The sequence below is a fragment of the Dendronephthya gigantea genome, unplaced genomic scaffold (assembly GCF_004324835.1).
Source record: "Dendronephthya gigantea isolate DGI-Jeju-01 unplaced genomic scaffold, DenGig_1.0 000277F, whole genome shotgun sequence".
Lineage (NCBI taxonomy): Eukaryota > Metazoa > Cnidaria > Anthozoa > Malacalcyonacea > Nephtheidae > Dendronephthya > Dendronephthya gigantea.
The window spans coordinates 170,699-183,192 of record NW_021163287.1 but is presented as its reverse complement, the minus strand read 5'-3'; the positions used below and the strand labels follow the sequence as shown (position 1 = coordinate 183,192).

At 36.4% G+C, this 12,494-nt stretch overlaps 3 protein-coding genes and 1 pseudogene across 5 annotated transcripts; 3 read left to right on the top strand and 1 right to left on the bottom strand.

The window, feature by feature from the left end:
* The first annotated feature begins 173 nt into the window (after positions 1–173).
* On the top strand, positions 174–2,239 carry LOC114541237 (annotated as a pseudogene).
* A 140-nt stretch (positions 2,240–2,379) lies between these two features.
* On the top strand, positions 2,380–5,431 carry LOC114541231. 2 transcript variants are annotated; one of them, XM_028561213.1, is made up of 5 exons: positions 2,380–2,485; positions 2,917–2,999; positions 3,661–3,855; positions 4,714–4,866; positions 5,128–5,431. In XM_028561213.1, the coding sequence occupies exons 2-5, from the start codon at positions 2,931–2,933 to the stop codon at positions 5,188–5,190; spliced, it is 480 nt and encodes a 159-aa protein (XP_028417014.1). In that variant the 5' UTR covers positions 2,380–2,485; positions 2,917–2,930; the 3' UTR covers positions 5,191–5,431. The 2 variants fall into 2 exon arrangements, with proteins under 2 accessions (XP_028417014.1, XP_028417015.1); XM_028561214.1 differs by lacking the exon at positions 2,380–2,485 and adding an exon at positions 2,548–2,677.
* Positions 5,432–5,598: 167 nt separating this feature from the next.
* LOC114541229 (polyamine oxidase 7-like) lies at positions 5,599–9,187 on the bottom strand. Of its 2 annotated transcripts, XM_028561211.1 has the most exons (4): positions 8,212–9,187; positions 7,079–7,875; positions 6,617–6,883; positions 5,599–5,705 (listed from the first exon to the last, which is right to left on the bottom strand). In XM_028561211.1, exons 1-4 carry the CDS (start codon positions 8,571–8,573, stop codon positions 5,689–5,691), a joined length of 1,443 nt encoding a protein of 480 aa, XP_028417012.1. In that variant the 5' UTR covers positions 8,574–9,187; the 3' UTR covers positions 5,599–5,688. The 2 variants fall into 2 exon arrangements, with proteins under 2 accessions (XP_028417012.1, XP_028417011.1); XM_028561210.1 differs by lacking the exon at positions 5,599–5,705 and having other exon boundaries at positions 6,325–6,883.
* A 1,363-nt stretch (positions 9,188–10,550) lies between these two features.
* LOC114541230 (60S ribosomal protein L21-like) lies at positions 10,551–12,132 on the top strand. Its single transcript, XM_028561212.1, has 7 exons — positions 10,551–10,614; positions 10,700–10,788; positions 10,886–10,947; positions 11,262–11,374; positions 11,549–11,626; positions 11,746–11,818; positions 12,006–12,132. The coding sequence occupies exons 2-7, from the start codon at positions 10,722–10,724 to the stop codon at positions 12,093–12,095; spliced, it is 483 nt and encodes a 160-aa protein (XP_028417013.1). The 5' UTR covers positions 10,551–10,614; positions 10,700–10,721; the 3' UTR covers positions 12,096–12,132.
* The last annotated feature ends 362 nt before the right edge of the window (positions 12,133–12,494 follow it).

The following is a 12,494-nucleotide window of genomic DNA, read 5'->3' as shown; positions in this document are numbered from 1 at the left end:
TATTAATTGTGCCATGACACCTATATGAAGTATAATTTCCCCAGTATGGCATGACATGACAGATAATGTTTTGTATGTGTTACTTATACAGTCATGCTGAGCAGGATTTTTCTACCTTACAGCAATGATGATGATAATAATGATGTATCATGTATGTGCATTCAGTGACTTCAACCATGCTTCTACAGTTTACACTTTTATAATTATTAATTTCAGTTATCAAAATTATGCAAGTCTATGGATACATTATGGGAAGAAAATCTGTATGAAGTGGTACTTTTTCGTTGGATTCAATTTCTTGAGGAAGAAACATTTGATCTGCTTAATATTTCTTCACCATTAGTTTTGACAACAAAGACAAAATTTTCATCAAATGTTCCTCCTGCATTTGATCCAAGAGCTGTTCAAGATGTTGCATCGCCTGCTGCCCTCCTTGATATAATTCTTGATTTTGATCAGAAAGAAAGAGAACAAGTGTTCAAGACAAACCATTTTTCATGTGGTGTTGTTTTTCTGAAAAAACTGGTGCTTTCTGCATTGCTTTTCCAAAATGTGAACATGTTTTTTGCACAGAATGTATTTCAGAGTATTTTAAATTCCAAATTGAAAATGGTTCCGTGAAAGCATTAAACTGTCCTGAAACAAAGTGTGAGTCACAAGCCTTGCCTTCTCAGGTCAAAAACCTTGTTAGTTCTGATTTATTTGCCAAATATGATAACTACCTCTTGCAGTCTAGTCTGGATGAAATGTCTGATATAGTTTATTGTCCGAGACCCACATGCCAATCACCTGTGATTTTGGAACAAAATACAACAATTGGTGTTTGTGAAGTGTGTCGGTTTGCGTTCTGTTCACTCTGCAAGTTAACATTTCATGGTGTATCACCATGTGTCTTCAGACCAGACGAAGTACGAAAGTTGAAAATGGAATATGAAAATGCAACAAATACAGAAAGGATATTCCTGGAAAGAAAGTATGGCAAGGACCGACTCCGCCGCATGATTGATGATTTGGACTCGGAGGAATGGCTGGTGGATAATTCAAAAATATGTCCTCGTTGTCATGCCCACATTCAGAAATCTGATGGCTGTAACAAGATGCATTGTTCAAAATGTCGGACAGATTTTTGTTGGTTGTGTGGAAAGATATTGGATCCACGAAATCCTTATCTTCATTTTAACACGTGGGAGTCGCCTTGCTTTGATAGATTGTTTGAAGGTGTAGAGATTGACAGTGATTAAAAACAGCTTCACAAACTTTTTGAATGTTGTAATGTTAAACGCCGGTGGATCATGAACATAGACCTACGACCGTGTACGTATAGAGGAATACACGTGTCAGATTAATATAATGATATTGATATTCATAGATTTCATTTCAAGTCCCTAAAGGACAACTTATGAATTATTTTATTCTTGTGTGCTGGTAATATTTGTGAGTTGCGTGCTAAAGAATGAATTTCCCAGGTGGAATTTCCTATCAAATTGCGAAAATGCGCGAGCGAACTCTCTGCGGGTTAGTAATTGCCGTTAAAGTTGTCCTTGTACAAAATCTTCAAAAACCTCCTAATGCTTCAAATCTTACAGAATTTTGCACTCCTGCAGAAAGAGTTCTAAACCTTTTCTACGTCAGTTATGCCGGTTTCAAATTTAATTGTAACTGAATTCGGTCGTGAAAATGTCATGGGTGTCACAAAATGAACACCACTTTACACCGCTTTACCACTGTTGCTCTGTTCAATTACCTCCACCTATATGGTCCGTAAGATAAAAGACGAAAGTCGAATATAAAAACTATTATAACTAAAACGCTCAACCCTTCCGGCCCGGAAATACATGACTTAATAGTTTCACATTGGTATAGCAGATTTGCATAGAGGAACAGCCACTGTCGAAATTAGCCAAATTACTTGTACAAGAGTATTTTCCTTCGAAACGTGCCCTTGTGGGCTGATCACATAAGAGGACGTAAGAGTAACAGGTGCTTCCTATAGTATACAATTCATAAAAGGACAACACGTTGCCATCTTCATATTTCGTATTTTCGTTAATACTCATGGTGATACGTCATCAACATTTCATAATTCCAAGAAAACCGGTAAAAACTTGTTAAACTGAAACATTTTCTGACCCACTTTAAATATGTCAACAGGAAATAAGGGAAAGTCTCTAAAACCACCACTAATCGATCAAAAAACTAGAACTGTAGTTATGTAGTTTGCAATGTATCTGTATTACACTGATCCTAATCACTATAGCAATGTCGCAAATCGTATGCAAAACCAGAAACGTTTTATTAGCATTTTTTTCTTTATACTAATGCATCACGTGTTTAAATCTCATCGACCTGAAATGTTATATCACACTCAGTCCATGCCCCGTCAATTTCTCTTTCGAGTTCCTACAGTTAATTAAAAGCGCTTAATGCTTTATAGTTGACTGATTATCATTCTTCAAGCCACAACGGAAAATCGTGACAAATTAAGGTTGGTGGTTATCATAAATTTTGTGGTTATACAGTCTAAATTGTCTATTACAAAGTCTACTCTACTTCATTTGCTCAATGCTGGGGCTCGCTCAGTATATGAGTGGCAGGAATTATACAAAGTTTGGTTCGTCATTGACGGTGACCGAGAAGGCGCTGATTCAGCGAATGTAAAATGGAAACCAACTGCTGGGTCTGTTTTTTCTGCATACTGCCTTTGTCCTGGTGTTTAAGACGCGTCTGTAAAACATGTAGCAGTGCCGCTAGTTTGTGATTCTCTTCATGACCGTCTGTATCCCTCATCAGGTCCTACGGACAGGCTTTGGCAATTGGCATATCTTTTTATAACATGTTGAATCATTTGAATTGATTATAGTTTAAATCAGATGTGACTACTTTTATACAACTTATGAATCAATCGCTTTTTAACAGGTTCACTGATAATCATGGCTGGTATCAATGAAGGAATGCAATATTTAAAATCTTTGCCAAGTTTTTTGAAGATCTTGGAAATTGTAAGATGTGTGGTACATTGGCCTAATTCTATTCAGATTTTTAAAACGAGTTGCTGAGTTAACCATTGGGTTGGGTATACCGGCTTAGTCCTACCACAGTTACTATACTTTTAATACAACATTTTGACTGTCAAGCACCGGCTCATTTGAGTGAATCAAAGGGCGCTTTTCTTTATACTGAAAAAACGGCAAGTCCGGTCCTGTTGTATTTCGGTACAGGCAGATTACTAGTATTTTAGAATGTTTCAAAACTCTGCACTCGGAAATATAGTTTCATCGCTATATTCTTAACGAAATACTCTATTTCAATTTAAAATACGCCCGGTCTGACCATTTTGGCCGCTTAATGGAAGCGCCCAAAATATTGTCATTGCATGGATCTAGAGCTATCAAATCAATTAATTTATTCCAACTTTGTAAATAGTACATATTTTAACCCTTGGACAGGGTTTTAGAGTTTACTTCCTGTTTTTAGTAACATATTTTATCATTTTTCTCAGCCCTTGAATTTTAATAAATTTTAATATTTTAATAAAGTCATCACAGACCAATTTTAATAAAGTCATTTATTCTCATCTAGACCTAAAGCTGTTTAATTATTTAATTCCATCGCCATGACGGGGTTTTTGTCACGCTATTGAGACTTAATGTATTTTTATAGATTCTTCTTCTGGTCTCTATTGGTCCAGTGGGATACTTTCTCAACAACGCACCAGATTTTGATTTCGACAAAAGGGATAATCTGAAATTTTTCGTTGGCGCAGCCGCAGCTTCAGCTGTTATCGCACTGCTGTTTTTTCTCATCTTTCTAACTGGTGCGCATAAAAAAATCGACGCTTTTAACTGGGCAAGAACGGTACGTGTATACTCATTTATACTCGATCATTAGTCATGTGTAGTTCCCTTAATGATAGGCGCGATTTCTGAAATAATGCAATTGCTTCTAACTTTTGCCACCCCACTTGCGAGAGCTGGTAAACCCAAATCTGGGTGAGAGACTCGATTGAGCTAGAAATAATGGATTTTTTATTGTGTGGACCTGTTTAACTTCTTTACTTCTAATTCTTTCTTCATGCTCTTCTCCCGGACGAACTTCATGTTCAAGATAGTCTTATAGATATATATATATATATATATATATATTATATATATATATATATATATATAATATATATATATATATAGTCATTTCAAAAAAGGTTGACCTTCCAAAATATATGAATCTTGAACATTGAGCGCGGAAGGGATGATGGATAGCAACTTATTTTGGGTGTTTAATCCCGCAAATATCGCTTGGAACAATGAAAAGTGACCTACACAGCATTTCACTGGCTGTAGCCATTGCTAAAATTCAATTTTTGCACCCTTAAGGCACAAAATAAGCTGCTACCCATCATCCCTTGCACGCTTCAATGTTCAAGGTTCATATATTTTGGAAGATCAGCCTTTTTGAAATGACTGTATATATATATATATTATATATATATATAATATATATATATATATATATATATATATACGAAACTTTATTTTATCCATACTAAAATTATTTGTCATGAAACTTCATGGCTGCTCATGCAGCACATGCAAAAAACATCTTGTATTTATTTCCGAGTTGTAGATCATTTTTGTTAATTAGAGAACTATCGATATAGTTACTTCATTTTTTCTAAGAAAGCTAAATATTTACACTATGATTCATGGTGTTTTTTAGGCGGCAGGTATCTTTCTTGTTCTGGCGATCTTACTACTAGTTGCTTCGTCGTTACTAGCAGACACTGTCAGCCAATATCATTCAGATGGCACATGTAAATGGATGGATGTACAAAAAACAAAATATCAGTGTGGGCAGCTAACTGCGGGAACAGTAAGTCCTTTTAATTTTTTATTCAAGCCTGTGGGTCCTGTGGGTCAAAACATGTTTTGAATTAATGATTCATGAAACCTTTTTTAGGCCCCTTTTACACGAGCAAATTTTATTCAATATGCCAAATTTGTAAATACATAATTGTAAACTGTTCAGTTGGCTTTCTTGAAAACCTATAGTTGGCCAAATTTTTTATATATCACATGAATAGCTAATTTGTATCAGACTATTAATAAAATCTATTTTCTTTTAATATTTTAGGTCTTTGGTTTCTTTTCCATAGTAATTTTCATTGTGGATGCCATTATTCATTTTCGATTGTGATAGATTTGGTCTCTGGCCAAATACCACTTTCATGACTTAAGCACAATGTGTGTTTCAATCATTCAATGTCATGTAATTTTTAGTAGATATCGATAATAATATAATTCTAGTAAATTGACATTTGTATAGTCCTTGATTAGAATCATATATTTGTTCATGCGCGGCACTTGGGGCAGAAGTATCATTTGCAGTCGGCAAAACCACTGAGAGCAGAATAATTTGGGCGTGAGTCGAGGAAACCAGAACACATGAAACACTGTGTGACGTCACATGAAGTAAACTGATACAGCAATTTGAAATTCGTTTCGTGTATGATGTGAAATATGAATACGGGCGATCGTATTGATATTAATACTAAACATGTGTCATCGCTGAAAAAAAATATATTTCTGTACCATTACTGATCCATGATCATTCCTTATAGGCCCAAAATGAATTCCCGTTGTCTCGTCCCCGGCCTGCCCCTGCTTCAGGCGACTATATTTGTGTGATCTAAATCTAACAAGACGCCAATTCTGTATAAATAAAGTTAGTTTAGTTTAGGTTTCCTCCTGTATAGTAAAACTGGATCGAGAACATTCTGCATGCAACTGGTTGAAAATCAGTTCACAAGTAGTAATGCAGTTTTTTCTATTGCTCTAATTGTGTAATTTATCAGGCAAACTCATTATTCGTTTTTTGCGGCTAAAGAACAACAAAAAAGTAAACAATAACGATTGTTGTGAAAGCATTGCTTTTTGTTGGGAAGCCTGCGACATATTTCTGGATATCTGCGTCACTGAAGTTGGCCAAGCCAAATGTAATTCTGAGAAATTTAAAACTAAGGTTTTAGGTAAAGGTAGTTTCACATTTAATGGAGATCTCGGAAATAGCAGGGCTATATGAAGTACCTTACACCTTCACTGAAATGACGTCAAATGACGCGCTTTTGCGACATCTTGTCGCGCAAAATGAAAATTTTTGCGGTGCGGCAACCAATGAAAATCAACGTGATTTCTTTTAAAAATATACATGTAAATCTGGGTGATTAATAAGGAGAACGACGGTTACGCTGGCCAAATTAGAGTTGCTAGAAATATTGCTATTTTAAAAGTCGTTATCGGTGAAATATAATGCTGAATATTAAAGCAGAGTTTCCTGTCAATTTATGCGTTCTGGTTATTGTCCATCCTCCCCTAGTTGTCCGACAAACACTTTAAATTCCAAAGGTATAACAGTCGACCAAGAGTACTAAGACAGAAACGTTCAGAATCAAAAGTGCTTTTTATTTTAGCGAATTGTTTGCAATCATATAATGAATGTAGATATCAGTGGCAATAAGTGTTTGACGAATCAAGTTAGTTGAATAACATAAACAGAATAATCAAGATGAAACAAGCAGGTGAATACAGGCCGATACTCGCCGAACTAGGAACAATGTTCTTACTTTCACAAATACTAGCAATCTCGGGCTCATAAGCTGGGCACTCTCCACCATTGAGACAGCTGTGGATCACCTTGGCTTGCTTTAAACTAGTAGAGTACCCAGCCTGGCTGTATCCCCAATAATTCTCGCTTGTCGCTTCCCCCGAGAAGAAAAGGTTACCCAGGCGTCCTTGTAAATTATTAAAGTCGGCTGAGGTGGCACCAACCGCAGCATTGCTGAAGGAACCGCGGATGTACGGATTTTGACTAAAACTACCCACGGTCATCTCTAGAGGTAAATAATGATTGACTATGTTATTGATTGACTATGTTATATGGGGATTCAATATTATGGTTAGGCTCCCGCTTCATTGCAACTTTCCACACCAATGTTATTCTCAAGTATATGCCAGAAAAAAAGGAAACCTAAGGTCCTCAGAATACCCGTGTCAGGACTAACGTTAAACATGCTGCCTCCACTTACCTAAAGGTTCTGGAATATTGACGTTGGGATACATTTCTCTCAAAGATTTCATGACCTCAGCTTTTGTCGCATTTTTGCTCTGTGCTTCAATGCGAAGAGAATTCTCATCAACTGCACTGAATAACAACACATTTGAACCACGGTGAAAATCTTTTATGTTAAGGTTATACACGAGAGGAAATGTTTCAGTCAAGGAACCAGCATTCAAAATAAACTCGGTATCATCCCAAAACGCGCTCGGAAACTTCACGTAAATATTGGTGTAATAGGCAAGAGGCAATCTACTTATAGCAACTTTCTTCCATTTCGGTAATTCTGGTTCAAATGTTACCAAATCCGAAGCTAAAACACCTGTGCTGAAAGTACAAAGAGCATATTTTGCCTTGAACGTTTCACCATCTCTCGTCCGAACTTCGATTCCGTTCGAAGTATTCAACTTTATATGCGTTACGACCTTTTCTGTTTTAAATTTACCCGTGATGTTTTGGGATAAATAGTCAATGATACCTTTGAATCCACGATTGTCCGTGATATACTCATTTTCCATGGGAATGCCTCCAAAGTGTCGGAAAGAGGACAGTGCAGGTTTCACAGCATATTCATAATCAAAGTACCACCATTCGGCTGTTCGTTTCAAAGCTGTATCTGGCATCCAGCCGTGTTGGGCAAAAACTGAACTCAATGGCTCGTCCCCACTCAATTGCGCATTGTTCTCGTTTTGCTCAGTGAGTTTCATTCCCAATTTTTCGACGGTTTTATAAGCCTTGCCAAGTTCCTTATTCTGGTGGATAGAGTTCCTGTAGATAAAAAGTTGACATAGACTTTGTCAATTGTCACAACTAATCCAAGTCTCTAGTCTTGCGCATATTTGACTTGACATTCCAGAAGACATCTTGAATGAATTAAGTGAGCTATATTCTGCAAACATGAAGCCTTGGTTTCTTCCTATATTTAGTTATATTTTCACTCGAATAACACACTGACGACTGAACGAGACACACGCCTATTCAATATAAAGATTTTCTTAAACCGATAGAGCTGTTCAATTTAAACAGCAACAACTAGTCTGAATTCCTATCTGAAGAATAGGATCATTGTTGGCATGATTAAGCATAAAGTAAATGTCACGTTACCTCAGAGTGAAATCGCTGATGTTCGTCGAATATCTCGTGAGATTAATTTTATTTGCGATTACCAGAATTGGATTTTCATCTCCATCCTCGACATAATGTACCCAGTTTGCACCATCACCTACTGTCAAACCGCCGATTTTAACCTGCTTCACACGACCACCGACGTAATCTTGTGCTTCGAGGATGAGAAAATTCGTTTGTCCGTTGCTTTGGAGGTAACTTCCCGCAGTGATTCCTGAGATACCAGCTCCTAGGATGAGTACGTCGACCTCAGTAACAGCGAAGCAAACTGTAGGACACGTTAACAAAATGCCGTAAAATACCAGCAAGAAATTGCACCGAACATAAGAAAAAACGCCCATATTTAGTTCATGAGATGATGAAATAACAATCGAACTTAGATACGCCTTTTTTTTGCCGGATTCCGTCGCAAATTAAATATTAATTTTTTGACATATTTAACCAAGGAGCTTGTTACGCCTGTATTCCACCGGGTGTTGAAATACGATCACAGCAATTATATTGTTCTGTTCTGAGTGATTTCAAACTTATTCTTCGCATTTTAGTGCGTCATGAACAAAACACAAAATATTTGCATATTTTGTAGGAATCGAAACATCACCGGGAGGCATAAGCGCACCATTGCGCAAAATAAACAGATCTTCGATCTCGAAACCAGAGCCTGCGATCCATGCCAGGATCTTCATCAGAAGCCAAACACAAACAATATAAGAACAATTCAGCATTGACCAATATCGCTAATGATGCAATATATTCTCTGCTTTTTCTGTTCTTCTATTCTCGAGTTTTTCTGTACGAATAAATAGTGCGTTATAGGTAGATTGCATCGTGGTACCCAGGGCCTCTCTTGGTAGACAGTAATCTGATATGCATAGCATAAATAAGTTATAACCCCAGGACATGTTAGTTGCCGGTGAAATGATTTTGTCATTCGTCAGTGCCTGTCTTGAAACGATCAATCAACAAGACGCCAATTCTGGCGGTAACTGCGTCGCGCCAATCGTTGCATGCAATATTTCCTGTCAATATTTATTCCTTTAGAAAAATGTTTCTTTCTTAGGGTTTCTAGTAAATAGAGCACTTCGTACAGAATATAGGGGTAAAACTGCATTATTGGTGCTAGGCAGACGTAGCTAACGATATACGTGAATAAGACTGAGTTTGGAATCATGTACTCTAGGAATCTGTTTGTACTGAAATTCAATAGGATCGGTCTGGCCGTTTTTACCCTTGAAAGGAAGGTGCGGTGTGATTGAAGAATGGCATAGAATGGCATACAAGGCTTTCATAGCATACAAGGCTTTCATGGCATACAAGGCTTTCATGATTCATGTGATCGTTGTCTCTAAACCCGTTTTAGTGTAGGTTTACCATGATCAGTGTGTGCTAGTGTATCCAGAGTGAGCATATCAAACAAGACAAGACGAGAATCCAGCATTACGATTACCTGTACGTATTTTCTCGAACGACAGACGTCTAGATTAATAGTAGATTTCCTGCACTATCGGCCATGCACAGCGACTCGTGTACGTGTTATTTTATATGACGTGTATCGTGCATGCAGTTTCCTGCTTTTGGTTCGCACGACCCGAGTTCGAATCCTGGTGACAACAAACTTTTTCAATTTTTGTTTCAGTAAAATATTTCTTTTGTGGGGTTATTAGGCTTAGATTACTATTTGAAGTGTGTTTAGCACAAAAATATTTCGATACGAAATCAGACGAGTTCAAAATACGAGTATCTTAGTTGCCTGCGCGGCCAGGAAGACCGGGTCAAAAACGTAAAAAACACGAAAAAAAAACAAACAAACAAACACCAACGGCAATTTTAGACTGCGTTCGCGCAGTGCGCGACGCAGTAATAATCAGTTCAGATTGGTGACATACGGGTTGTACGAAAGCTGGTTAGATTGTTGCTTTTTCAAACGCCTTAAAATTTAGGTATAACATTGATTAAACCACCCTTTAGCAGTCTTGAATTAAGGATTCTTTTTAAAAATTTTAGCTCTAAAGCTGTATTTTTGTGCTTTTCAAGTATTTTTACAACGGTTTTCAAGTATTTTTTCAACTGGGACGTCTGTCTACGTCATCAACGTGGACTCTGTCAGTGGTTCTCTGCCGTGTCTATTCCCGATTGCGTAAGTAAAACCATAGACAATCAAAGAGAAAAATTGAAAGAGAAATATTCACTTTGATTGTGTATCTATTACTCTCAATACCCGGTGACTGTGATTCACTTGTGACTTGTGAACATTGGGCACTGACACCAGTGAACTGCTTGAACTCACTGGCTTGAACTCTCAATAACGCCTATGTGGCCTGGGCACGACCGTCTCGTTCTTTTTTTGCCATCTTGGCCGCCATATTGTTGCACGTGTGAAAGGTAGACAATATTTTCGCTTATTTTACCATTTGGACTTTAATTTCAGTTCTTCTTAGTATATCATTTGTTTTTATTTCTTTCACAGGCTATAAAGACGAAAATTAGAAATGACTAACCCAAAAGGAAAACGAAGAGGAACACGTTATATGTTCTCAAGAGCGTTCAGAAAACATGGTAAAAACGAAAAAAAACATAAAGCTGTAGTATTTTTCTCCTCTTGGTCTTGTCATCGTACATATTTGTTAGTAATATTTGGCCAAATTCTTGTTAGGGCCAGTCAAAATGTCAACATACTTGAAGGTTTACAAGATGGGAGACATTGTTGATATCAAGGTTGGTACTGCAGAGGAATTCCTTTTAATAATACAAAAATAATTTTTTACCTAAAGCCAAAACAAACCGGGTTATGCAATCAAAACAAACCTATAGCAATGAAATTGATACAGGTGGGGCAAGAGAGGCATCTCTGAAATATTGTATCAATTTCATTACTTACAATTTGACTATACAATTTGAGTAAACAGAAATAATGTTCAAAGTCACATCCAAGAAAATGTCATAAATTTTTGTTCAAATTGTATTGCTCTATATTGTCAATAAAGGTATATTTGTTATTATTATCATGACATTTTCATTTTTTTTAATAGGGTGATGGTGCTGTACAGAAAGGTATGCCTCACAAATCATACCATGGTAAGACTGGACGAGTGTTCAATGTGACAAAACGTGGTTTAGGCATAATTGTCAACAAGCAAGTAAAGTAAGTGCATTTACTATAAAGTTGAAAATGATAAACACAATTTTACTTCATTATAATGCAATACAGTGGTCCAACTGCTTATAGGTAATAATTACTTACATGTAAATTTAGGTGATAGGCCTTGACTGAAAGTTATTAATAAAATTGTTAAATATCTTTTTTATGTTAACTTAGAGGCAGAATATTTGCAAAACGAATCAATGTCAGAATTGAGCATGTACGTCATTCAAAATGCCGCGATGATTTCTTGAGGTAACTTTGCCTTTTTGACACTTTGACTGCTTTGTTGGTTTTTTGTAAAAAGCAGCATTTTAGCCTATATACTATATACTATCAGTACTTGTCTAATTATTTGAAATAATGTACTATAGACGTGTGAAGGAAAATGATCAGAAGAAAAAAGAGGCCCAAGAAAAGGGAATAAAGGTTAACTTAAAACGTCAGGTAATTTCATTTATTAAATTTTATTAATATCAATTTTTCAAGGTGTTATATGATATTGATAATATTGTCTTCGAGGCTTGTACAGGATTGGGTTTCTGTTCTGACAAACGATATCTCAACTTGCCCCTCATATAAGATACAAAAATAAAGAATTTTTATGATTATTTGGTCTTGTATTCTTCTTTAGCCTGTGGCACCAAGAGAATCCCATTTCGTAAAGAACCGAGGAAAGGAACCAGAACTTCTTGAACCAATCCCATATGAATTCATCATCTAAACAATATGTTGGCAAAATAAAATATCAGTTCAGATAATGTTCATGTTTGTATATATAATGTGTGTTATATAATGGGTTTCACAATTGATATTTGCAATTGGCTTTTCCTGAAAGGAAAAATGGCATATTTCTGGGGTTGTTTAAGAGGAAAAATTACACAATAGAGAAGAATATACCATAAATTATGGCCCAATCCAAAAATCTTAATTTGCATCATATAAATGTGGGTTTTCACATTTCGTGTCCCTTGAACAATAACTTGGCATGATTAGACCAGATATTTTTGGAAGTGTTAAATAGAAACATGGTCTTGCAAATTTTGAAGCTTCTCCAATGAGCTAAAGTTTGCTTTTTGAGACAATTTTAACAGTGTGGTTGCCAGTTCTTCAATGAGACGAT